Source organism: Cervus elaphus, chromosome 26 (genome assembly GCF_910594005.1).
Source record: "Cervus elaphus chromosome 26, mCerEla1.1, whole genome shotgun sequence".
Lineage (NCBI taxonomy): Eukaryota > Metazoa > Chordata > Mammalia > Artiodactyla > Cervidae > Cervus > Cervus elaphus.
In genome coordinates this window covers 26,707,438-26,734,924 of record NC_057840.1, presented here as the reverse complement: position 1 = coordinate 26,734,924, position 27,487 = coordinate 26,707,438, and the positions used below count along the sequence as shown (strand labels likewise).

General features: G+C 43.5%; 1 protein-coding gene across 5 annotated transcripts in view; it reads left to right on the top strand.

Annotated features, from left to right (window-relative positions):
• Window positions 1-27,190, top strand: part of HIVEP2 (HIVEP zinc finger 2) — a 206,146-nt gene extending 178,956 nt beyond the window's left edge. For all 5 annotated transcript variants that reach the window (XM_043888406.1, XM_043888403.1, XM_043888404.1 and 2 more), the window contains 6 exons: window positions 1-5,556; window positions 7,487-7,641; window positions 11,374-11,549; window positions 16,260-16,361; window positions 17,119-18,014; window positions 24,701-27,190. In XM_043888406.1, the coding sequence (XP_043744341.1) occupies window positions 388-5,556; window positions 7,487-7,641; window positions 11,374-11,549; window positions 16,260-16,361; window positions 17,119-18,014; window positions 24,701-25,525 (7,323 nt within the window). In that variant the 5' untranslated portion in view covers window positions 1-387 and the 3' untranslated portion in view covers window positions 25,526-27,190. The remainder of the gene's footprint in view (window positions 5,557-7,486; window positions 7,642-11,373; window positions 11,550-16,259; window positions 16,362-17,118; window positions 18,015-24,700) is intronic.
• The last annotated feature ends 297 nt before the right edge of the window (window positions 27,191-27,487 follow it).

The window sequence follows — 27,487 nt, the reverse complement described above, 5'->3', positions numbered from 1 at the left end:
ACCATTTTGTCTTAGTGAAACTGACAGTTGAACTTTGCTCTAGGTGATGGGCAAAATTTCTCCTAGACTATTCATCATCCCAATTTCATCCTAGTTGAAAATATTCAAATGCCATAAGAAATCTTTATAGATTTGCACTTAGCTTTTGGATGGACATTTCTACAATGGAGAGAACTGTGTTATAGCCCCGGTCCAAGGACATTACCATCAAATGCCCACAGACTACGGGGTAGGTGTGGAAGGTTCCAAAGAGAAGGAGAACTCGGCAAGTTTGCAGACACCCTGGAACATGGAAGCAAGCAAGCTTTGAAAGGCACAGCTTTGAAGGCACTCCATGAGTCTGCACGGCTTTCAAGCAAACTAGCACTTGAGACCTTGTGTGACAAAATGGACACTGGGGACACAGCTCTAGGACAAAAAGCTACCTCAAGGTCTGGAGAAACTGATAAAGCATCAGGTAGATGGAGACAGGAACAATCAGCTGTTATTAAGATGAGCACTTTTGGCAGTCAAGAAGGACAGCGGCAACCACAAATTGATCCTGAGCATATCGGAAACACAGCATCAGCACAACTGTTTGGTTCTGGGAAACTGGCCTCACCTAGTGAAGTGGTCCAGCAAGTCACAGAGAAGCAATACCCACCACACCGTCCAAGTCCTTATTCATGCCAACATTCACTCTCTTTCCCTCAGCACTCGTTGCCACAGGGGGTCATGCACAGCAACAAGCCACACCAGAGCCTTGAAGGCCCTCCGTGGCTTTTCCCTGGCCCTTTGCCATCTGTTGCCTCTGAGGACCTATTTTCCTTTCCTATACACGGCCACAGTGGTGGTTATCCTAGAAAAAAGATTTCAAGTCTGAACCCTGCTTATAGCCAATACTCCCAGAAAAGTATCGAACAGTCCGAAGATGCTCACAAAAAAGAGCACAAACCCAAAAAGCCCGGCAAGTACATTTGCCCTTACTGCAGCAGGGCATGTGCCAAACCCAGCGTACTGAAAAAACACATCAGGTCCCATACCGGTGAGCGGCCATATCCATGTATACCTTGTGGTTTCTCTTTCAAGACGAAGAGCAATTTGTACAAGCACAGGAAGTCACATGCCCATGCAATTAAGGCAGGATTGGTCCCTTTCACAGAGTCAGCGGTATCAAAATTGGATCTAGAGGCCGGTTTTATTGATGTAGAAGCAGAAATACATTCGGACGGTGAACAGAGTACAGACACAGATGAGGAGAGTTCTTTGTTTGTTGAGGCTTCTGACAAAATGAGTCCTGGCCCACCCATTCCACTGGAAATGGCCAGCAGAGGTGGCTATCACGGGTCATTGGAAGAATCGCTGGGAGGCCCAATGAAGGTGCCGATTTTGATTATCCCCAAAAGCGGAATTCCTTTAACTAATGAAAGCTCTCAGTATATTGGCTCTGATATGTTACCAAATCCGTCTTTAAGTACTAAGGCTGATGACTCTCACACAGTTAAACAGAAACTTGCACTAAGACTGTCAGAGAAAAAAGGACAAGATTCTGAGCCATCTCTGAACCTTCTGAGCCCGCACAGTAAAGGAAGCACCGACTCTGGTTACTTTTCCCGCTCAGAAAGTGCAGAGCAGCAGATCAGCCCTCCAAACACAAACGCGAAGTCTTACGAAGAAATCATCTTTGGAAAATACTGTCGGCTTAGTCCAAGAAATACACTCAGTGTTACAACCACAAGTCAGGAGCGCGCCACGATGGGTAGGAAGGGCACCATGGACTCATTACCTCATGTCAACACCAGGTTAGATGTCAAGATGTTTGAAGATCCTGTTTCCCAGCTGATTCCAAGCAAGGCGGAAATTGATCCCAGCCAGACAGGCATGCTAAAATCCACCAAATTCAACAGTGAGTCAAGACAATCCCAAACGATTCCATCATCTATCAGGAATGAAGGAAAACTTTATCCAGCCAGTTTCCAAGGCGGCAGCCCAGTTCTCCTCGAAGCGCCAGTTGACTCTTCACCCCTTATTCGAAGCAACTCAATGCCAACTTCTTCAGCAACGAACTTAAGTCTTCCTCCTTCTTTGAGAGGAAGTCACTCATTTGATGAGCGGATGACTGGCTCCGATGATGTGTTCTACCCAGGAACGGTAGGCATACCACCGCAGCGCATGTTAAGGAGACAAGCGGCTTTTGAGCTGCCTTCAGTCCAGGAAGGGCACCTGGAGGGAGACCACCATGGCAGGGTGTCCAAAAGCATCACAGGTCCATCCTTGAAGGAAAAGAAATTGATTCCTGGGGACAGGGTCGGCTATGACTATGACGTCTGCCGCAAACCCTATAAGAAGTGGGAGGACTCTGAGACGACGAAGCAAAGCTACAGGGATGTTTCCTGCATCAGCCCCTTGAAACATGGCGGGGAGTATTTCATGGATCCCTCGGCGCCATCCCAGGGCGTGCCAACCATGTTTGGAACCACGTGTGAAACTCGAAAACGCCGGAAAGAAAAGAGCGTGGGGGACGAGGAGGACACCCCCATGATCTGCAGCAGCACGCCCTTGGGCATGGCGACTGCAGATTACGAGTCCAAGCTGCAGATGCAGGAAGGCGCGAGGAGTGGGTTCGGCCTGGCTGGACAGGAAAACCCTTCTCATGGGCACTCTGAGCGCTTTGACCTGTGTCGACCCCCGCTGCAATCTGGGAGTCCCTCTCTCGGGTCGGAGGAGTCACCCTTGGCGGCTGATCAGGACAAGCAATCGGACGGAGCGGGCAGGAAGCCTCCCGGAAATGTGATCTCTGTGATTCAGCACACCAACTCGCTGAGCCGCCCCAATTCCTTCGAGCGGTCCGAGTCCGCTGAACTCGCGGCCAGCGCCCAGGAGAAAGCCTCGTCACCCTCCGAGACGTGTGACAGTGAGATCTCCGAAGCCCCAGTGAGCCCGGAGTGGGCCCCGCCCGGGGAGGGCGCAGACGGCGGGGGGAAGCCGTCCCCGGCGCCGCAAGTCCCGCCGCCGCCGCCGCCGCCCTACCACGCGCCTCCCCGGCTCGTGCGCCAGCACAACATCCAGGTGCCGGAGATCCGCGTGACCGAGGAGCCGGACAAGCCGGAGAAGGAGAAGGAAACGCAGAGCAAAGAGCCGGAAAAGCCAGTGGAGGAGTTCCAGTGGCCCCAGAGAAGCGAGACCCTCTCCCAGCTTCCGGCCGAGAAGCTGCCGCCCAAGAAGAAGCGTCTGCGACTCGCGGACATGGAGCACTCCTCCGGGGAATCCAGCTTCGAGTCCACGGGCACCGGCCTCTCCCGCAGCCCCAGTCAAGAGAGTAACCTGTCCCACAGCTCCAGCTTCTCCATGTCTTTCGACCGAGAGGAGACCATGAAGCTTGTGGCGCCTCCCAAGCCAGATGAGTTCGGGAAGCATTCGGAGTTCTTGACCGTCCCCGCCGGTTCCTACTCACTGTCTGTCCCCGGCCACCACCACCACCAGAAGGAGATGCGACGCTGCTCATCTGAGCAGATGCCTTGTCCTCACCCCACGGAGGTCCCAGAAATTCGGAGCAAGTCATTTGATTATGGGAACCTGTCCCACGCGCCCGCAGCCGGGGCGTCAGCCGCCTCTGCGCTGTCCCCATCCCGGGAGAGGAAGAAGTGCTTTCTGGTGCGCCAGGCGTCCTTCAGCGGCTCTCCCGAGATCGCCCAGGGGGAGGCCGGTGCGGATCTGGGTGTCAAGCAGGAGCAGCTGGAGCATCTGCACGCCAGCCTCAGGTCCACGTGGCCCCACGCCGCGTGCTCCGTGCTCCCTCCCCTCCCTGCCGAGGACCCAGGGAAGCAGGTGGTGGGTCCCTGCCCCCAGCTGAGCTCAGGCCCCCTCCACCTGGCCCAGCAGCAGATCCTGCACCTGGACAGTCAGGAATCTCTGAGAAATCCCTTGATACAACCGACATCCTATATTGCAAGCAAGCACTTGTCCGAACAGCCACATTTGTTTCCCCATCAGGAGGCTCTCCCGTTTTCTCCAATCCAGAGCGGTTTGTTTCAGTTCCAGTATCCTACTGTCTGTATGGTTCACTTACCAGCCCAGCAGCCCCCCTGGTGGCAGGCGCACTTCCCCCATCCCCTTGCTCAGCACGCTCCGAAGAGCTATGGCAAGCCTTCTTTCCAGGCAGAAGTTCACCCCAGCTACCCCTTGGAGCCCTTGGCCGAACACACTGGAAAGAAATCCGCTGATTACACGCACACGAAAGATCAAACCTACCCGGGCTATTCAGGAACATCAGGGCTACCCTCAAAGAACCTCCTTCCAAAGTTTCCTTCCGGGGAGAGCACCAAGTCAACGGATACTCCCTCTGAGCAGGTTCTTCAGGAAGATTTCGCCTCAGCGAGCGCTGGGCCCTTGCAGTCCTTACCAGGAACAGTGGTTCCTGTTAGGATCCAGACGCACGTCCCATCCTATGGGAGTGTCATGTACACAAGCATTTCTCAGATGCTTGGGCAGAACAGTCCTGCCATTGTCATATGCAAAGTCGACGAGAATGTGACCCAAAGAACCCTGGTAACCAACGCGGCCATGCAAGGAATAGGATTTAACATTGCCCAGATGTTGGGGCAGCATGCAGGCTTGGAAAAATACCCCATCTGGAAAGTACCTCAGACCTTACCCCTTGGCTTGGAGTCCTCAATCCCCTTATGTTTACCTTCCACCTCTGACAGCGTGGCCACCCTGGGAGGCAGCAAACGTATGCTTTCTCCGGCCAGCAGCTTAGAACTCTTCATGGAAACGAAGCAGCAGAAAAGGGTCAAGGAAGAAAAGATGTATGGACAGATCGTGGAGGAGCTCAGTGCCGTGGAGCTGACCAACTCAGACATCAAGAAGGATCTCTCCCGCCCCCAGAAACCCCAGCTGGTTCGACAGGGCTGTGCTTCTGAGCCAAAGGATGGCTTGGCGTCAGGGTCTTCTTCCTTCTCCTCACTGTCCCCCTCCTCATCTCAAGACCATCCCTCTTCCAGCGTGCCCTCAAGGGAGCCTGGCTCCCGAGCATCCCCCCTGGGGCAGAAGTCGTCCAGTGGGCCCTCGGAAAGTAAAGAGTCCTCAGATGAGTTGGACATTGACGAGACAGCCTCTGATATTAGCATGAGCCCTCAGGCCTCCTCCTTGCCACCTGGGGACAGTCAGCTCGAAGAGCAAGGCAAGAGCCAGAAGCTGCCTGCTGGTGTGTTGGGCCCCAGGGCCTCGGGCCCCAGTGCGAAAGTGGCGAATTCAACTCTTCTTTTCACGGACGTGGTAGATTTCCAGCAGATTCTTCAGTTCCCCAGTCTGCGGACAACAACGACTGTGAGTTGGTGCTTCCTAAATTATACAAAACCCAATTATGTGCAGCAGGCCACCTTCAAATCCTCCGTTTATGCTTCATGGTGCATTAGTTCCTGTAACCCGAACCCATCCGGATTGAACACCAAGACCACGCTGGCTCTTCTGAGGTCCAAGCAAAAAATCACTGCAGAAATTTATACTCTGGCTGCTATGCACCGGCCTGGAACCGGCAAACTGACGTCGTCAAGTGCTTGGAAGCAGTTTGCTCAGGTAACAAACTTTGTTTCTGAAAGCCTTCTGTGTTGTGGATTTGATTGCTGAGCAGAATAAGGTAGTAAAGAATGTACAAACGAAAAGATACAAGTAAAGTGAAGGCCAAGGTGGGCGGAATCCTCTGTAGACAGGCCTTAGCCACTGACCGTGAACTTGGTTATGAGGGTCTTAGGACTGTCCCAAGCAGAAACTATCTCCCTGGCCAGGTGCTGAGAAATCGCACCACAAGGACTAATTCCTTAGAGTTCCTCCCACTTTCCGAATGACCTGGATTAGTGACCTAGGAAATCGACTTTTTGTTGATGTGAGGAATTCAGGAAATTGTGAAATGAGGACATAGAACATGGAGTGAGCACTAGAGAGGAAAGATCCGGAAGGTATCAATTACAAATTGGTTCTTGCCAAGGGCATTTATCATCTGCCTCTGCAGAGATTGCATCTGAATCCTGTGCTTCTGTAGCTGTTGACCTTTGACATGCCCTGAAGGGTATTCAGGGTAGAGAGTGAGGCACTCTGTACTCTAGGGAAACTGGTGGAACAGGTCTTTAGATAGATATTTTCAGGAACTGATTCCATGATTCCAATCCTTGTTGTTGTTCAGTCACTCAGTCGTGTCCAACTCTCTGCAACCCCGTGGACTGCAGCACACCAGGCTTCCCTGACCTTCACTACCCCCTGGAGTTTGCTCAAACTCTTGTTCATTGAGTCAATGATCCTATCCAACCGTCTTATCCTCTGTCACCCCGTTCTCCTCCGACCCTCAATCTTTCCTGGCATCAGGTCTTTCCCAAAGAGTAGTTTCCAATCCTTGCATCTCCTCTTATCTAGAAAAGTACTAAATCCCTTCATGGTGACGTCAGCTCCTCGTGACTGGCAGAAAACCTTTTGTAAGAAGAGTGCTTGATGGCATTGAACTCCCCCTTCACCAAAATCTTATATATTGACCTTCCCCCACTACCACTTGGGCTTCCCTGGTGTCTCAGAGGGTAAAGAATCCTCCTGCAATGCAGGAGACCTGGGTTTGATCCCTGGGCTAGGAAGATCCCCTGGAGGAGGGAATGGCAACCCACTCCTGTGTTCTTGCCTGGAGAATCCCATGGACAAAGGAGCCTGGCAGGCTGTAGTCCATGGGGTCGCAAAGAGACGGACACGACTGACCAACTCACACACACATACACTAACTCTTTGGAGCAGTTTCTCAGGGCTATCTAAAGTGCTATCTCCTGGGTTGCAGTCCTCATTTTGCCCCAAATAAAACTCAACTCACAACTCTCACATTATGCATCTTTTTTCAGTCGACGAAGGAGACTGCAGGATGTCAGAACTGAACTCTGCAAACTTCTGGGGGAGGGGTTTTTCCCATTGACTATACTTTTTACTAAAATTTATTTTATATTTATAATACATATTATTTCTCTCAACTCATTTTTCCAAGGATTACTGGGTTTGCTTCTGCATGAACAATTATTGCCTTACATGTAAAATTATAAAACTATTAATAAGGGCCATTTTGGAATTCATGCTAATAAAAAAGTAAATGGAGAATTTATGAAAATAAAATATATAAAATTTACAGTATATTTCAGTTACCATTTCTCTTTAATGACTTTTGAGAATATTTTGGAAATGCATAGAGATTGCTTGAATTGCTATTTCCAAAATAGCACTTGTTTTTAATGTTTTTATTAGTGTTGCATGGTATATGTGCTAGTGGGGTCTTGTTTTTAAAAGAATGTTGAATTTATTCTGTAGAAACTGTCATTCTTTTCTGATTTTATCCCCGTTGTCCCTTCTTTTATGTAGCCACCCTATGGCCTTTTAGTGTGGAATTTAGGCTAATTTCAGAGACCATGAAAGAGTGGAATATGTGGCCTTCCTCTGTGTTTTAGGGAATGCATACAAAATGATCCTCTCTTTTTTCCTGCAGATGAAACCTGATGCGTCCTTTTTATTTGGCAGCAAACTAGAAAGGAAACTAGTGGGAAGTATCTTAAAGGAAAGAGGGAAAGGAGATATTCATGGAGATAAGGATATTGGATCCAAGCAAACTGAGCCTATTCGAATTAAAATCTTTGAAGGAGGGTAAGGAAACATAAGTGCAAATGTCAACTATTCTGTTAGACATCAGAATAAATGGTCCTGAGTGTCTTTCCCTGGTGGCTCAGACGCTAAAGCGTCTATGCCTACAATGCGGGAGACCCGGGTTCGATCCCTGGGTCAGGAAGATCCTCTGGAGAAGGAAATGGCAACCCACTCCAGTACTCTTGCCTGGAAAATCCCATGGACGGAGAAGCATGGCAGGCTACAGTCCATGGGGTCGCAGAGAGTCGGACATGACTGAGCAACTTCACTTACTCACTTATCTGTGTGGAAAAATGTCATATCTCCTCTGGTCCAAAGCATAAAGCAAATTCTTTTTCTATACACATTTCTGAAGTCTGCTTGGTAATAGATAATGAGTTCATGCCCATGCTTTCATGACTTGCTTTTAATAAAAATGTCTTAATATATATGCTTTGAACTTCTGCCTTAAATTTTCATACCTCTAACTTAAATTGCTGGACTTTTGACGTCATCTAAGTTTGTTCATTCTTTCGTATTATTTTTACAACCACTTGTGTTACTAATGGACATGTTTTTATTTTGTGCTTACAAAAATGCAATCTTGCACACTCATGTATGTACCTGGAAACTAGTTGGTTTTATTGCTTTTATTATTACCTGAACTCCAGATGTATGGGATTTCACCAGTTCCTGCCCTACCCTCTTTTTGTTCCAGGACCCAAGCCAGAGCACCATCTTGCATTTAGTTGTCATGTTTCCCCAGCCTCCTCTGATCTGTGATAGTTTCTCTGTCTTTAGAAATTTCTTTTTAAGAATTCTGAGTTGCAGAAACTCAAATGAAAAGGTTCAGCGACTTTGTTATCTATCTAGTTAAGAAAAATTACATGTGTGTGTAATGTCAAGTTTTAGATTTTGATAGAAAAGTATCTTCAATCCAGTCACATTGGAGAAAAAGCCAAGATATTTGCTTTAAAATGTAAAAAATTTAAAGGACATTAACCACATTTGGGGATTGTCATGTAATTACCTTATCTCTACAGCAGATCTATAACTTACAACTTTCCATGAGCATGAATTTATTCTAATTATATTTGGAGGACAAAGTAATGTTTTCTCTTTGACTCTAAATTGTTAAATGGTTGGTAATAAAAGATACCAGTTCCTCACATAGACTTACCATTTGGAGATAGAATTTGGAAGCTGGTTCCCTCATAGGGTTGGCCCCCTTTGGGTGGATGCCTGAGTATTGTCACCACTGAAACCATAGTTGTTTGTCGTCATGAAGCTTGTCTCAGTATTTTTTGACATTTCTCATCTTTTAACACAAACAAGAGAAACAGAGATAATATCTTTCCTCAGAGACCAAGAAGTTCCTGTGACTGAGTCGACCCTTGTGTCCAGCAGTCTTCTTCAGAGCAGTGCACTTGTGCTAGACAAGCGAGACCTTCACAGGTCTGCGTGCTTTGGGGAGCTCATCTCCACTAACAAAAGATGCAAATGAAAAGCATATGTGAACATTTTATGACTGTGTTTTGATGATCCGAAAGGATTGTGCCGATATTTCATTTCCTCTTCCTTTCATTGTCTCTTTATGGGCTATATCTCATTCATTCCTTAATCTGTGATCCAACTTCTGCCTGGTGGTGACCAGTTGTTTATTCCAAGAAATGTGTTAAAACCTCTTTATTTTGCCATTGCAAAGGGATAACTTCCAAAAAAAAAAATCACTGACCAAATTTTTAAGTGTGTATGTTTCCTATATTGTCTAATTCATAGACCTAGTAATTTCATTGTTGTTGTTGTTTAGTTGCTAAGTCATGTCTGGCTCTTAGTGATCCCATGGACTGTAGCCCACCAGGCTCCTCTGTCCATGGGATTTCTTAGGCAAGGATACTAGAGTGGGTTGACATATTTTTTTCAAAAATCCATTAATTCTTATATCAAGTAGATTCATGGGTCTGCAAAACTTTTGAAGGGTAAATGTTTTATTTGTACAGATTTTTCTAATGCATTTATATTTTATACAGAACTTAATTTTCATTCTGGAAGCAAGTTAATCAGCTAAGGAATTAAAAATAGTATTATTTGAAAATAAAATGCATTTTCCATCAAGTATAATGATGCACCACAGGAAGCTTGAAGTACCCTTCCCTGAAGAGGAATTGCTGTCTATTAAATTATTTGTTTTATTCTGTAGTCCTTAGGTAGTTTCATCCAGTTTGGGGCAGAGAATAGTGGTATTAAAAGGTGACATATTGTGCAACTTTAGGTTCCTTTCTGCTTTATTACAAAAGACGATGAGATGAAAGATGAAGTTCAAAATAGCTTTGAAGAAAAAGTTGACTTTGGAAGTTCCTTGTAAAGGGGGAAAGATTTAAAGGACTAAAAATTATGTAAAATTGACTGTTGATATTTTTGATACTACTTAATTCTCACCTGGATTGGTACTGACTAAAAAATAGATAATGTTAAGATCAAATAGTATCCATAGCAGAGTTGATAGGATGGATTTTCTATCTTAAATATCCTGCAGTGGTTTGGACGAATGAAACTGAATTTGCTTTTATTCCTGATGATGGATTAGCTGGAACAAAATAGAGAAGTTTGCAGTGCTCTTAGAATATTTGAAAATAAACAAAAGAAAAAAAAAGACTAAATCTAAGGCCTTTAAGTCAGCCCACACTGAGTTAGGGCATTTGTAGGTCACTTTACCTTTGGAAGTTATAAAAAGAACCCTCACAAGAAATATCTTCGGTAGTAGACCCATAATTCTAGCCTGAGATTTAAGAGATAATGATATTCACTGAGTTATTCAGTAGAATGCCACTGTACGCTGTGATGGGGCATGTTGCTTTAAATTCTGAACAAAATGTGACTGATGGTGATCACTGGATAGGTTTTTTCCATGGATTATTACAGTGAATACCTAAGACTTTGTTCATCTTACTGATTTAATTAAACTGGATGACCTCAGACATCCTTTCAAACTTCTCTATAAATCCTCCCAGAAACAAAGGCAAATTTGATTGAAAAATAGAATCTCTAGTTTTCATTATGTAACGGTACCTTCCAGAAGCCACTTGAAATTTAGACTTCACTTCAGTACAGAATTACGGTCCTTGGGAAGAACAGATCAAATCTGTAGGCAACAGTTGGTGAGCTCAGCTCAGCCTGTGTAAGCTAGAAATTTCTGACTCTCGTGCCAGGATTGTAAAAATAGAGTAGAAACTTGCAGTGAAGAATTCTATAATCAGTTATATTTATTCTAGCAATTTAGAGGGGTATATGTGTTGTGCATGCACATCTTAGATGATGTAATGTTAACAAGTGATATGTGATGATTTAAGTATGCTAGTATAACTTTTTGGATGTTTCTTGGTATCCAAATCTGGAAGTAGTAAGGCCCACAGTGTTGCAACTCTTTGCAGCTTATATAAGCCCGTTTGAACTTCTGTACAGAGTCCATATAGTCACATTTCATAGAAGAGCCAACTCCGTTTTGAACTCCACATAGAAAAAAAATTCCTTTTATTTACAATGCCAAATCTGTTTCCAAGTTCTTTCAGGTACTGCATAGATTTCACTGGCTCTGTAGAAATAAAGTTGAATAATTGTAAAAGACCCATCTAAAATTTTGTCTCGCAAGTGATTAGCTTTTGGTTTTATATATAACATGTATGTGGAAACATGTTAGTATTTGGAATCATGTGAAGTATTTGGAAACACACTGAATTTTCCACTTTTTAACAGATATAAATCAAATGAAGACTATGTATATGTCAGAGGACGTGGACGTGGAAAGTACATTTGTGAAGAATGTGGGATTCGGTGTAAGAAACCAAGCATGCTCAAGAAGCATATCCGCACGCATACTGATGTCCGGCCTTATGTATGCAAGTTATGTAACTTTGCCTTCAAAACAAAAGGTACAGGTCTGATTTTTTTTTTTTTAAGAGGGAAAACTCTTTTTTTTCTTAATGGCTATTCCAGATTCTGAATACCATTTTGTAACTGTCATTGACAATTCGATGGTTTCTTTGTGAAAATGTGACACTCATGAAATGTGTTTTCTTTCTGTAAGTGGTCTGAGGATGTATGAGACAGTGAGGCTCCTTTTATGACTGAAGTAAGAGCTATAGACTTAGGTCCAGGCTAGTAGTCTCGAAGGAAGTGGCTAAGAATTGCCTGCATAGCTATTACTTCTTGTTGGAAATGTTATGTGGTCTAGAGAATCTTTGCACTGGTATTGAAATTCTGCAGGGAGACAACCCATTCTGGGGCATTAGAAAAGCAAGGCAGCAGCTGGGAAGCAAACATGTGCCCATGGTCAGTTTCAAGATTATTAATAATGCAGAGACCCACAGAGTCCCGGGTGGGCCCCTCCATCCACACTTGCATTAATTATGTATAGAAATTTGATCGCTTGTGTTCTGTGTATTTATGAGCTCAGAGACAATTTCTTACTCAGGCCACAGCTATTAATCTCATAAAACTAAGACTTGCCTTGAAATGATATTCTGTCTTTTAAAAATAAGTCTGTTTTTAACAGGTAGTCTTACCTGAAAATATTTTATACAAAAATGTTGCTTCAATCTTTTTTCTATCAGATTGTAGAATTATGAAAATGTTCATAAACCCAGTGTTTTCAGAATACAAGTAGTTGTGGAATAGAGGTGATTTGACTTCTATAGAAGTTTATTTTACTACATACTGTTAAAATATGCAGGAGACATGGGTTCAATCCCTAGATCAGGAAGATCCCCTGGAGGAGGAAATGGTAGCCCACTTCAGTATTCTTGCCAGGAAAATCCCATGGACAGAGAAGCCTGGTGGGCTACAGTCCATGGGGTCGCAGAGTCAGACGTGACTGAGCATACATAGATGCATGTGCACACGTAGAAATACTAATGAAACCCTATAGACACCCCACCACTAACCTTACACAAACATTTTCCGATGTTTTAACTTTAATTTGCATACTAATTAATCTGCTCCACTACCCATCAAGAAAAACAAATATCAAATAAAACTATCTTTGGTAGGGAAATATGTACCTACTTTCTTTTATACCCCAAACCCAAAATTGTCTTTATTGGTTTGTCAGAAATGTAAATGTGTTGCCTCTGAGCATATCTGTTTTTTCTTTATTAAAAAGATATTTATATTACAATTATGCCTCTTTGAAGCCACAAAAAGGGGGAGGGAATGTTCATTTGCATTTCAAAGGAGATAAACATGAGGTCCTTTAAATACCATCCACTTTTGCACAATCAAGCCTTTTATGTAGAACTTCAGTAAGAGACTCCCTAGGACATAAAAATATATAAACTTTGGTTTTAGGAAATAAAGCAGATCCACTGGTCATTACAACTGGTATTTCCTGGGCGTGTGAGTTGACTGTGGGCATAGCCTCCTGAAACTACCTGAAGAAATGTCACATGGCTAGATAGTTCTTTTTTATCATGTTAAATTTGGCTCTGAACCATTGTCTTGGAGTTTTAGCAGAAAATAACTTATGCTTGATCATTATCGGAGTTTCCTTGTAACCCTTTGGAAAAGTACAAATGTCTTAGGATCTTGAAAAGAGCAAATCATCCTGGGAAGCCCCTCACCAGTGTTCACTTCCAGCCAGCTGCTTGTCGTCACACCATCTGAGTACAGAATCAAAGTGCTCTTGTAGGACTGGTACCTCCTCTTTGCCTGTATCACTTCTCCAGGCACCCTTTCCTGCCATCCTGCTGCTTTCTCTTTGCTATAATTCTTCGGACATTCAAGACTTCAGTAAGCCAAAGTCAGGGCAGGGTCATTTCTGAGCCAGATTTCTAACTATAAACCTACCCTGAGGATGAGAGCCCAAAGCCTGAGTGCGTACTTGAAACAGGAAGAAAGAAAAATATAAGAGAAGAAGCACATATGAAGATCTATCTTGACTTAACTAACTTCCACATCTATCCACGTACACAGATTATTTGCACCCTTACAGAAGCAGATGATTTCCACTAATTTACAGGTTTTGAAATTCTTGATAATCATGCGCTGTGCTTTGTCTGACTCTTTGCGACCCCATGGACTGTAGCCCGCCAGGCTCCTTTGTCCATGGGGATTCTCCAGACAAGAATACTGGAGTGGGGTGCCATGCCCTCCTCCGGGGGATCTTCCCAACCGAGGTCTTCTGCATTACAGGCTGATTCTTTACCCTCTGAGCCACCAGTGAAGCCCAACAATACTGGAGTGGGTGACCTATCCCTTCTCCAGGGGATCTTCCCAACCCAGGAATCGAACCAGGTTCTCCTCCATTGCAAGTGGATTCTTTACCAGCTGAACTACCAGGGAAGCTCATGATAATTTGTCTATAAGAATTTTTGAGACCTTTAGAAAAATTAGAGGTATGATTTTTTGGTACATAAGAGCAATATGGGCCAGGAAGTATTTCCATGTTTGGAGTTACAAAAATAGCACATTAAATTTGTAGGAATATAAGCAATAAGCCAAATGTTAAGGATTCCCTGGTGGCTCAGATGGTAAAGAGTTTGCCTGAAATGTGGGAGACCCGAGTTCAATCCCTGCGGTCAGGAAAATTCCCTGGAGAAGGAAATGGCAACCCACTCCAGTATCCTTGCCTGGAAAACCCCATGGACGGAGGAACCTGGGGGGCTACAGTCCACAGGGTCGCAAAGAGTCAGACACAACTGAGTGACTTCATTTTCCCTAATTAAAAAATAAAGTAATATAAATAAAATAATAAACAACAGTGCCCCAGTTTAGAGTTGTGGCTCATATATTACATTAATAGTAAGCCAAAAACTCCTGCAAGAGGAACAAACTATTCCAGCAAGCTGGATTTCAGCAAGCTCAGCTGGTAAAGAATCTGCCTGTAATGCAGGAGACCCCAGTTTGATTCCTGGGTCAGGAAGTTCCCCTGGGGAGGGGATAGGCTACACACTCCAATATTTTGGGGCTTCCCTGGTGGCTCAGATTGTAAAGAATTCACCTGCCATGTGGGAGACCTGGGTTCAATCCCTGGTTTGGGAAGATCCCCTGGAGGAGAGCATGGCAACCCACTCCAGGATTTTTGCCTGGAGAATCCCCACGGAGAGAAGAGCCTGGTGGGCTACAGGCCATAGGGTCACAAAGAGTTGAACACGACTGAGCGACTAAACACAGCACAGCTGTGGAATTCCACATGATATGGAATTTTATATATATATATATATAATTTCATAGATCCTAAGTCAGAGGTGATTGATCAGTGTTTTCATAATCTCTCACATTCTGTTTAGAAATTATATAAATCTGTGGAAGCACATGGTCTTCCCAGGTGACGTAATGGTAAAGAACCCACCTGCCAATGCAGGAAGGAGATGCAGGTTTGAGCCCTGGGTCAGGAAGATCCCCCAGAGAAGGAAATGGCAACCCACTCCAGTATTTTTGCCTGGGAAATGCCATGGACAGAGGAGCTTGGAGGGCTGCAATCCATGGGGTCACAAAGAGTCGAACACAACTTATCGACTGAGCATGCACATGTAGAAACACACATATATATGTAATTAGGTACATGTGTAGTTATACAATCATCCCTCCTTATCCATGAACTCTGAACCTACAGATACAGAGGGCATCATACTATAGCATTTATACTACACATAAAGGACAGTTGTCTATAACTATTTGTGTATGGAAGATGCAAGAGTTTGGGCTTATGCTATGTCGCTTCAGTTGTGTTTGACACTTTGCGACCCTATGGACTGTAGCCCACCAGGCGCCTCTGTTCATGGGATCTTCCAGGCAAAAATATTGGTGTGGGTTGCCATTTCCTACTCCAGGGAATCTTCCCAACTCAGGGATCAAACCCCAGTCTGTTATGGCCCCTGCATTGGCAGGCATGTTTTTTATCACTAGCAACCTGGGAAGCCTATATCACCATCATAGTACATTCTTTGTTCTTAGAACAGTGGAAATTTCAAGATAAATAAGGAATTTTGCTGCTCTGGAACTTTAGAAGTTGCTGTCATAAACTCTGCTAATATATATCAGATGGATAGAAGCTAAATACTAAGATTAATGTTCCCAATAAGTAGTTAGCTAAGTATTTGTTTGGATCTTTGAATTCATTTACAGGATTGGCCCCAACATCGTTTTGTGTTTATTTTTTCTTCTGACAAGTGAGCATCCTGCCAGTTTAATCTATATCTGATTGATGATAGGAGGTCTGGGGTCCAGGGACGATGTTGATTACAATAGTTTACTCTAAAATTGCTCAGAGATGTGTGACCCAGCTTGTGTCACCCTGTTTATGTGGAGCCCAAGAAGGCAGACCCAACGGGGCCAAAGATATTGGATCCTCTCTCAGCCAGAAAAGTGTGGGATTCTGTCATACTTGAGTCTACACCTGAAATAATATGAGCCTAGACTTCCCCAGGTCTAGAACAAAGACGACCTGAGACTGGGCTGAAGCTGTTGGGGGTTCATATCTTCAGAAGCCAAATTGTTCCTCTTAGGTTTGAGGCAAGGAGCAGGGGGTAGAAACAAACTTGTGTTATTTCAAGTTGGTTCGTTTCACACTGAATTTTGGAGCAGTCATCACATTTTGGTAACCAATTAATTGCTCTTTTTTTTTTTTTGGCTGTATTTTCTAGGAAACTTAACGAAGCATATGAAATCTAAAGCACACATGAAGAAATGCCTGGAGTTGGGAGTCTCAATGACATCAGTCGATGACACCGAAACCGAGGAAGCAGGTATTCACACTTTGGTTGACTGACCTCTTTACTCTGCATGCTGGAGCTGTGCAGCCAAGGTGGTAAAATAAATATAGGTATAAAAAAAAAACTGATCACGTTTCATTTTACTAAATACTAAACATAGAAGAGAAGTCTGACGCATTGAATTGCTTGAGACCTAGCAAGAAGAAATCCATTTCAGTTCTGGCTGAAGAGGTAGAAATGCCTTAATGTGAAAATAATTCTATTATTAGAATAGAACCATAAAGGAAATCTAATTGCACTTAAGTTGTAATGGTGATTTAAATTTTATGATACTTTTTGGGAAATTTGAAAAGCATTTTAATGTCTTATTTTTTTGACCGAGAGGAAATCTAGTAGGAAAAAAAGTCCATCAATAACCTCAGTAGAAAATCTGGGGATCAGCTGGACCTCTTGACTTGTAGAGACAGGTTCTTGCTTTTCTTTTTCCTCTAATATCATCATTAACATTATGTACCCACTTATTGAGGGTTTTCGATGAGTGGAATGATGCCTGAGCTAAAAGTTCCTACTCTGGAGGCCATATTGTAGGTGGGAATGAAACCAGATAGCTACATAAAAAGATAAGAACCAGTGTCACAGAGGTAAGTGCTAATGTTATAGGCATTCAGAGATGACCATCTTTAGGGGCTGGAGGATCGAGGAAAGCTTTTGGAAAGAGATGGCATCTGAATTAGCTTCTAACCTTCTTGTCTGAATCTTGATGTTCACTCTCTTTGTTCAATTGCTTCAGAAACGATGGAAGATTTGCACAAAGCAAGTGAGAAGCATAGCATGTCCAGCATTTCAACTGATCATCAGTTCTCAGATGCCGAAGAATCGGACGGTGAAGATGGAGATGATAATGACGATGATGATGAAGACGATGATGACTTTGATGACCAAGGAGATTTGACACCAAAAACAAGATCAAGAAGCACCAGTCCCCAGCCTCCTAGATTCTCCTCCTTGCCTGTGAATGTTGGCGCTGTGCCCCACGGGGTTCCTTCCGATAGCTCCTTGGGGCATTCTTCATTGATCAGCTATTTGGTTACGTTGCCAAGTATTCAGGTTACTCAGCTGATGACACCAAGTGACTCATGTGAAGATACTCAGATGACAGAATACCAGAGGTTATTCCAGAGCAAAAGTACAGACTCAGAACCAGACAAAGACAGGTTAGACATCCCCAGTTGTATGGATGAAGAGTGCATGCTGTCTTCAGAGCCGGGCTCCTCCCCACAGGACTTCTCACCCTCCAGCCGCCATTCCTCACCAGGATATGATTCTTCACCCTGTCGAGATAATTCACCAAAGAGGTGTCTGATACCCAAAGGGGATTTGTCACCCAGAAGACATTTGTCACCTAGAAGAGATCTGTCACCCATGCGACATCTTTCACCAAGAAAGGAAGCCGCCTTGAGAAGAGAGATGTCGCAGAGAGATGTTTCGCCAAGAAGGCATCTGTCCCCAAGGAGGCCAGTGTCACCTGGGAAAGAAATCATGGCCAGGAGGGACCTCTCTCCCAGAAGAGAGAGAAGATACATGACCACCATAAGGGCAGCATCTCCCAGAAGGGCTTTATACCACAACCCACCGTTGTCCATGGGGCAGTATTTGCAAGCAGAGCCAATTGTATTGGGGCCTCCTGTAAGTATCCTTAGTTTTCTCTTTCTAATATATAAGCCCAAGCCTATTGGAGCCTCTTGATGACATACTGGTGTGAAATTTATGATGACATGGGTATCTCTCATGGGGAGGAGTGAACTTGGTTACTGAAAATAGCAGGAAGGCATTTTTATCACGTGCTATTGTCAATCTCACGGCTGTGGCGTTACCCCAAGTGTAGTATTGCATCAGAGAAGAGCATTTCAATCTGGTAATGACAGGTGAGACCTCTCTGAACGCTTTCTAAGTTTAACTCGTTATAGGCAGGAGTTGAAACCTTGGCATGAGTGGAAAAGGTAAAAAGTCTTTGGAATGACATGACTCCCTAGACAGACACTCTTAGGGATATTTAGGTGTCATTTATCTAACTCTCTACCAGGTGAAAATTCTGATTCAGGCATTAGCATTGACTCTCAATCCAAAAAAATGTTTTTTAAATAAACTAATTACTTTGCTGATAGTGAGGGGATGTGTGAAACCAGTCAGGGACCAGGAGAGGGGAGAATGAACCCCGTGGTATAAATGAAAGGCATGAACACGTATGCTTTTCTTGCTGGTCCCACCACCTCCTATTACCGAGAACCGTTGTTCAGTGATATCATGAGCTCACAGAGTGGGCAGTTGGAAGAGGTAAGGGAGAAAGCATCAGAGGAGATTTCTGTGGATGCCCTCATTATGGGTTAAGATAACAACAGTAGCGATCACGGATGAAATACGGGCAGTGGGGCTTAATGCACATCCATAGAAGAGGATCGGCCCTGCCTCTCTTCACCAACATGATAGATCTTGATATATTTTTCAACTCGTGTAAAATTAAAAAAAAAAAAAGAAAGAAGCAGGCACCTAGCATACCTAGCACAGACAGAGGAAGGATACCTCTGGAGTTTGGCTGCTTTCCATGTGTTTTTTGTTTCCTGGGCTCCATTCGTGGCCATTCTCTCTTTGCTCTGGATTTCCGTCACTGTCCTTCACAGCCAAGGAAGCACTACCAGCTATCAGCTCTGCCGTCTTCTCATGGCCCTAGTGGTCCTCTTCCCCTCTCTCATCATCTTTTCACCATCCTGAATTAGATGCTTAGATTCACATTTTTGAGCTTTAGGAAAACTCCCTGCTGCATTCTACTCTCCAGCCCCTAGGACCCTCTGTTTACAAGCCTGCCACCAGCATGGTCTTCAGGGTGCAATTACTGTAGAAACATGTATAGCAATCAAGACATAACTTAGCTGTTGAGCTAATAAATTAGCCAGCTAAGAAAAAGAAGGGCATTTCCACAGGTTTTTGTGTCTTAGTGGTACCAAGTAGCAAGGAGGGCTCTTCTTAAGTTCATGCTATTGCAAGATAAATAGAGTGAGAAATCCCTTTCATACCACATCTGGGGTGGAAAATGCCTTTTCTGGTATTTGTTGTTCAGTCACTAAGTTGTGTCTGACTCTTTGTGATCCCATGGATTGCAGCACCCCAGGCTTCCCTGTTCTTCACGATCTCCAGAGTTTGCTCAGACTCATGTCTGTTGAGTTGATGATGCCATCTCATCTTCTGTCATCCCCTTCTCCTCCTGCCCTCAGCCATTCCCAGCATTGGGGTCTTTTCCAATGAGTCAGCTCTTTGCATCAGGTGGCCAAAGGATTGGAGCTTCGGCTTCAGCATCAGTTCTTCCAGTGAATATTCAGGGTTGATTTCATTGACTGCTTTATCTCCTTGCAGTCCAAGGGACTCTCAAGAGTCTTCTCAGGCATCACAGTTCAAAAGCATCTGTTCTTTTGGCGCTCAGCCTTCTTTATAGTTCACCTCTCACATCTGTACATGACTATTTGAGGAACCATAGATTTGACTAGATGAACCTTTGTTGGCAAAGTGATGTCTCTGCTTTTTAATAATCTGTCTAGGTTTATCATAGCTTTTCTTCCAAGGAGCAAGCGTCTTTTAATTTCATGACTTCAGTCACCGTCTGCAGTGATTTTGGAGCCCATGAAAATAAAGTCTGTCACTGTTTCCATTTTTTCCCCATCTATTTGCCATGAGGTGATGGGACTGGATGCCATGACCTTACTTTTATGAATGTTGAGTATTAAGCCAGCTTTTTCACTCTCCTCTTTCACCTTCATCAAGAGGCTCTTTAGTTCCTCTTCACTTTTTGTCATTAAGGTGGTGTCATGTGCATATCTGAGGCTGGTGTTATTTCTCCTGGCAGTCTTGATTCCAGCCTGTGATTCATCTAGCCTGGCATTTCACATGATTTACTCTGTATATTAAATAAGCAGGGTGATAATTGTAGCCTTGACATACTCCTTTCCCAGTTTAAACAAGTCCATTGTTCCATGTCCGGTTTTAACTGTTGCTTCTTAATCTGCATACAGATTTCTCAGAAGGCAGGTAAAGTCGTCTGGTACTCCCATCTCTTGAAGAATTTTCCACAGTTTGTTGTCATCCACACAATCAAGGCTTTAGCATAGTCAATGAAGCAGAAGTAGATGTTTTTCTGGAATTCCCTTGTTTTTTCTATGATCCAACGGATGTTGGCAGTTTGATCTCTGGTTAGACCCAATGGTGCTGTGGAGTGTGTGAGCTGAGGCTCCCCCATTCTAATTTGCCTAGTGGGTCAAGACTGTGATATATGGGAGATATTGGAGTATACCCAGTCATCTGTAGGCATAAAAAATAATGCTTTGGTGCCAACACAGTACTGTTATTAAAAAATAATAGCAACTCACAGTCACTTTGGGCAAAGGAAGCAAAGAAGTGGACTTAAAGACTTCATCTAATTTTTGGATCTCTGCCCAGAAAGTTGTTGGGGAAAAGAGACTGATTTTATTAGTGATTAAATTTGTATTTTTTTTTCATACCAGTTCACCTGGATATTTAATGAAATTGTTGGACGTTACCATTTATGAAGCCCAAGTGTTGAGCTTTTGCTCTATTACCCAGTTTAATTCTCTGTAGACAGTTCTTAACATGCTACTTTGCTGATGTGATAGGAAAGAATAGCCCTTGGAATCCTTCCTAAAGCAGGGACGCTTGGTCTCAGACACTTCCCATTTGATGCTTTAGCACTCTGTTTTTGAGGGGCAGCAGAGACTTTTCGTCTTTCCATGATGTATGGACAAGATTCTCATTGTGAAAAAGAATCAATGATCCTTTAAGGAGAACTTCTGCTGACTGTTGTAGGAGATGAGTGCTTCCCTCTCTGAAGAATCTATACTGTTGTTCTTCAATCACTAAGTTGTGTCCAGCTCTCTGCGACCCCATGGATTGCAGCATGCCAGGTTTCCCTGTCCTTCACCATCTCCCAGAGCTTGCTCAAACTCGCATGTTCATTGAGCAGATGATGCTATTCGGCCATCTCATGTATGAACATATTAAATTGGAAAACCCTAAAGATTAATTATTTTTGGTGGAAATTCTGTTAGCAATACCTGTGGTTTCACATTGACTAAGCGCTCACAGGGTAGTAACTGGCATTGAAAGGACCTCATAGCCAAGCATGGCACACTCATTATCTGGTTCAGCCTGTAGTGGTAGGTTCCAGGGAGCAAGTTTGGAGGAGATGATATGCAGTCACTGAGATTCTAGAACCCTGCTATTTCTGCTCTAATGTCCTCTGGTTAGTTTTAATTTTAAGATAGATGATAGGTAGGTAGGTAGGTAGGTAGATGGATGGATAGATAAAGAGAAAAGGAAAGAAGGAAGGAAATAAAGAGAGGGAAGAAAGGAGGGAGGGAGGAAGGACAGAAGGAAGGAAGAGGAAGAGAGAAAAGAGTCTTTTATTTACTCATTCAGTAAATTTTTTTTGAGGGTTTAATCATATGTGGCTCAGTGATGATGATGGAAAAATTGTATGGTTTCTGGCCTCATCCTTTTAAAACAAGAATTGTTCCTTTTCCGTTTTTAAGGTTTTGGTAGATAAATAGCAAGGAGACAAAGAAAGTGTGTCCTGGTCCGCAGTGCAGAGCGTCCGTGAACACTGTCTAGCACAAGGGTCATGACTCGGTTCCATCCTTTGCTCTCTGTGTGGTCTTGAGCAAGTCACTTAACCTCTTGGCCAGTTTTTTTCATCTGTTTGTGGCAGCCAGGGAGGTGGGCCAAGTAGACTTCTGTCCTTGAAAGAACTTACCATTCAGCTGTAAGGAATGCAGTGAGCTAACAGCCTCCTGATGTTTGAACCTTCAGGATAGACCTCTGTTTTCAAGCCAAGGCCACATTCTCCCCTGTGCCCTCTATCGGTGGCTGAGCCTGGATCAGTTCCAGCTGACCCCCTGCTTCCTCTCCCTGTCACCGTCACATACCTTACATCCCACTCCCCCGGCACCAACCCCAGCCAGAACTCCTGTATCTCTACCTCCTTCTCATCCTTTGCTTCCAGAGGACCTACAGACACTGTTGAAAAGATGAGTTGGGCTAAATATCTGGTACATAGGATACAGATAGATATACACACACATATGCATACACTTCACACAACCCGCACAGGCATTCATTATTCATATTTCTGTGTCAAGATTTTTAAGTAAGGTGGGAGTTTATTCATATTAAAATGGTAAGGCTCAAATTGTAAAACAAGTTAAGGTTGCAAATGGAGTAAAAATTAAGAGTAGAAAAATCTTTTGGAGAGTTATTTGGAGGGTGAAGAAGGGGTGAGTCTGAGGACAAAGAATATGTGAAAGGCTTGGCAGTATTTGAAGCTATGGAAGTGGTTACGTGATAGGAATTGTACACTCGCTTCTGTGGTTGTAATCATTTAATGTCTGGTCAGTAAAAGTCTGAATATAACACTTGTATTCTTAACACAAAATGCTATTGGCTTTTGAACAGATTGAATACATCCTATTTTTAGAGGACACTTCATCACTCGCTTTGTTGGACTTGAGTCAGAGATCTTATGAAATAGGACAGCTCTGTCTTTGGCTGCCTCACAAACCCCCATTCTGATTAGGTATATACCGTGGACATCACAGAATAGCAACCAAAGGCAAGATGGAAAAAGAGCCAAGCTATGTTTTATTTCAGACTTTACATCTGTGATCATTGTGATCCAAAGAAGATTCATTAGGTTACATTCACAGGTGGTTATTGTAGGCATTATGATCTTCCACCTTACGTAGTGTTGGATGAAGTAAACATGCCTTTTTTATACCAGAGCAAATAAATACAAGTGGGATTTTTTGGTCGCATTTAATGATTTCTTTCTCATACCATAGAATTCTCCCCTTACGTAGCTTATGAGGTCCTTAGCTTATGAAGATTGATGTTTTCATGATTTCTCCTGCACTTTTAGCACAAGTCATTTGTTTTTGGCTTGAATAAGGTGAAGCCTAGAACAGGGTAAGGGCCAAGAATGGTACAGAGTAGCAGAAACGGTGGATAATTTATCATTCCTAACCTGGTCTCACAATCTAATTAGAACTGGATGAATCACTTATGGTATAGAGCATAACTTGCATTTTAGACCTGAAACATTCTTGAAACGATGGCACAGTGGTAAAGAATCTGCCTGCAATGCAGGAGACACAGGTTCAATCCCTGGGTTGGGAAGATCCTCTGGAGAAGGAAATGGCAACCCACTCTAGTGTTCTTGCCTGGAGAATCCCATGGACAGAGGAGCCTAGCGGGCTACAGTCCATGGGGTCGCAAAGAGTCAGACATGACTGAGTGACTGACCATGCATGCATTAAAAGGATGAATCTCGGTTAATTGAAGCTTCGCCATCTCATTTAAACCCGATAATCTCACAGCTAGGTTAGGTTTTGCTATAGAAACAATTCTACAAAATGGGTTCTCCGTTTTCAGGACTGGGACCATGAAATCTGGAATTCTGGCCCCAAACTTTAAACGTCCTAATTTATTAATTGCCAGGAAGCTATTTAAGTGGAAATAATAACATAGACAGAAAAATTAAAATATAGTCATTTCTGGTTCCCAGCCACAAAGTCGAATACGAATTATAACTATTTTAAATACTTAGCATTAACTACTTTGATGCACAGTTTCCGTACAAAATCTGACCTTGAATTACAGTTTGATGGAAATGCTGGTGCTAATCTTCTGCCTCGATGCCTCCTGAGCAGAAATCTATTTCTTTAGAGCAATGTCTTACACATTGGAGGGACCAGTTTGTGTATCACCACCATTTTGTCATCTGTTCTGTAGAAGACTAAAAAAGAAAAAAAAAAAGAGAGCTAATTTTCAAGCTTGTCACTCCATTTATATTCATCAACACTTAAGAAAAATATTAAAAATCTGCCCAGTATATAAACAGATGGTAATCGTTTAACTTTCTTTTGGATTTAAAAACTTGTTATTAGTGTTTTTTGGCTCAGTATAGTTTTTCTGGTAATTATCCATTATTTTCTTTTCATTCTGTCTTACAAAAAAAAGAGCTGGACAGCCCCTGTACCTAGTGGAAAACACACTGCAGGTTTTATCACATTCCTGTTTAACAACAAAAGCAACTTTTCACAGACCTACCTGCTTCATTCAAGAATCCTAAAAGACTGCAGAGCAAACCTCTTTTGTCTTGAGAAATGAAAGAGTGATAGAGAGATTAGGGAGTCTTCATGTGTTTTGAAGGAATGAGTGAGTGAGTGAATGAATGAATGAATGAATGAATCAGCTTGACCTAAACGTGAAGCACAGTGGGTCCTAAGTGTTGTCTCTCTGTGTCCCCGATGCAGAATTTAAGAAGAGGATTACCTCAGGTTCCTTACTTCAGTCTCTATGGAGACCAAGAAGGTGCTTATGAACATCCAGGCCCCAGCCTTTTCCCTGAGGGTCCCACTGACTATGTCTTCAGCCACCTTCCACTCCACTCTCAGCAGCAAGTGCGAGCTCCTATCCCCATGGTGCCAGTCGGTGGGATCCAAATGGTTCACTCCATCCCGCCGGCCCTTGCCGGTGTCCACCCCCCACCCACATTGCCTCTGCCAATGGAGGGCTCCGAGGAGAAGCGGGGCGCCTCGGGGGACTCCTTCGCCAAGGATCCCCACGCAGGTTCGAAGCCGCCTGGGAAGCGGTCGCCTCACGCTCCCCAGTCATCTGGTCCACCTAGCACGCCCTCCTCTCCGCGGCTGCTGATGAAACAGAGCACTTCAGAAGACAGCCTGAATGCCACCGAGCGGGAACAGGAGGAAAACATCCAGACTTGCACAAAAGCCATCGCCTCCCTCCGGATTGCCACAGAAGAGGCCGCTCTGCTGGGGGCAGATCAGTCAGCTCGGGGGCAGGCGCCTCATCAGAAACCCTTGGAAAGTGCACAGGCTAGCATTAGACACTTTAGTGGGCCTGAGCCAGGCCAGCCCTGTACCTCAGCCACCCACCCTGACTTGCATGATGGCGAAAAGGACAATTTTGGTACATCCCAGACTGCGTTCGCTCACTCCACGTTTTACAGCAAGAGTTGTCTGGATGACCAACAGTCAGGCTTTCAAGACAGCAAGGAATTACCTTCAAGCACAGAGGAAGGCAAGGAAGCGGCTTCAGAAAAGAGTCAACTACATTGATCTAAGATGCATGGAGACTTTCATTTCCACATTTTCCCATTTGTTTTTGTTTTCGTTTTTCTAGAAATAGAGGTAATCAAGTTTATAGCATGCCTGTCCTAAGTTACTGGTAGTTTGCTATTATATATACTTTTGTTATATCAGAAGAATTAGGTAAATTGACAAGTCATCATGAGCCTGACCAAAACAAAATTTGAAATTAACCTATTGGGTCTGGTACTTTTAAAATTGTACAGATGTTTGTGCCTTTTCTTTACTTTGCTTATATTCTTATAAGCATTTTTTAGCAGTAATTTGTACATATTTTAGAATTTGTGTATCTGCTTTGTAATAAATGTAATTTCTTTCCTTTTTTGGACACTTGGATCTAAATGATGTAAAGCAAAACAGCATCAATATATATGTGAGGTTGCACTAAAACATATTTTTATATGATTAAAACTGAACAGCTTTTATGTACAGCTCTGATTCTGTAATACTAATATTTATTTACTTTGTTTCATAAATTGTACATTTTTTCTTAATGTTGTGGATTGCTTTTCTATGTGAAGCATGGGGTTTACTGTTGCGTAACTAGAACAAAAAAAATGTATATTGTAAACAAGATATTTAAACTAGAGTATCTTATTCTGCACTTATGCATTAGTTAAAAAAAAAAAGATAAAGGATGTATCAGTCAGTTCTTAACTCTTGTAAATTTTTTTGTCTCTTGTTTGCTGGATTGACTATAACTTAAGTGCTGATTGTGATTTTAAACTGATAGTACCGTACAGCATTAAAGTAAACAATGTGCTATTGTGAGTTTTTTCAAAGCTTTATAAATCAGTTATAAATAATATTAAAAGTATTTGGTCTTATGTGAACATGTTGATCTATATACTCAACTAAAAATATGGGAAAACATTCCGCCCCATGTAAATATGTACAAGTGCATCACTGGTACAATTTTATGTAACTCAGTTGGACACTAGGTTGCCACAGGCCTATGCTAGGGTGTCTTTAAACATTAAAGTGACAAAGCACACAGGACTGTGTTGAGCTTGGTTATCGGCCGGCCCGGTGGCTTGGCAGGCGGTGCTGTGCGCTGCCCGTGGAGAAGACCTGGGCTTAGCAATCTCCTTGGTTCTTTGCTGCACGAGATGGTGACTGGAACTGAGGCCACTCCAGAGGGGTCGCGCTTGGACTGAGGTGGGTGTGGAAGCGGGGAAGGGCAGGGAGACCTGCTCCCCAGCCTTTTCTGTCAGCCAGTCTGCACGGTAACAGGGTTGACATCAGCTCTGGGGGAAGCCACTTGACCCTACTCCAGAAGGGAAGAGTGTCAGACCCCTGGCTATCTCAGGGGGAATGGAAAAGAGGCTTACCAGGGAAGGGAACTTGTGGGAGGATGCTGTCTTTTGTATATAACATTCAGAATGGGCTTTGGTTAGCGTTGACGATGGGCAGAGCCTTTGTTTGTAGGTTCCGAAGGGTGGAAGGAAGGGAAGGGGTACAACACATGGGCACACACACACACGTGTGTGCACGCACAGACACACACACACACACACAATCTGGGTTATCTTTGTGCTATATAGTGGATTATAATTCTGTGAAACCAAGTTTGTATATTGAATTACATTAAGGAGTGTTCTTTAAAAAGAGAAATAAATATACGATTACATGCTTGAGGTGTCTAGTTTTTATGTCTTGTTTGACATTTTGATTTCCCAATTTTGTTGCTGGAGAAATGTTGATGCTACCAACTTGCCATCTGTGCTTTTCATTCCTAGGCTCTGCCCGTTCCAGGCTGCGCAGAGTATGAATGCCTTGAACAAGTGAGAAGGCAGTCATCGGCTTCAGCGTGTCACCTGATTAGAACAGAGAGTGGTCAGCACAGTGTGCGTTCTAGAAATGGAGTCCTTAGAACCTGGACATGGGAATGGGTGTCTGAAAAGAGTCATGAAGAAATCAAATCATTATTTC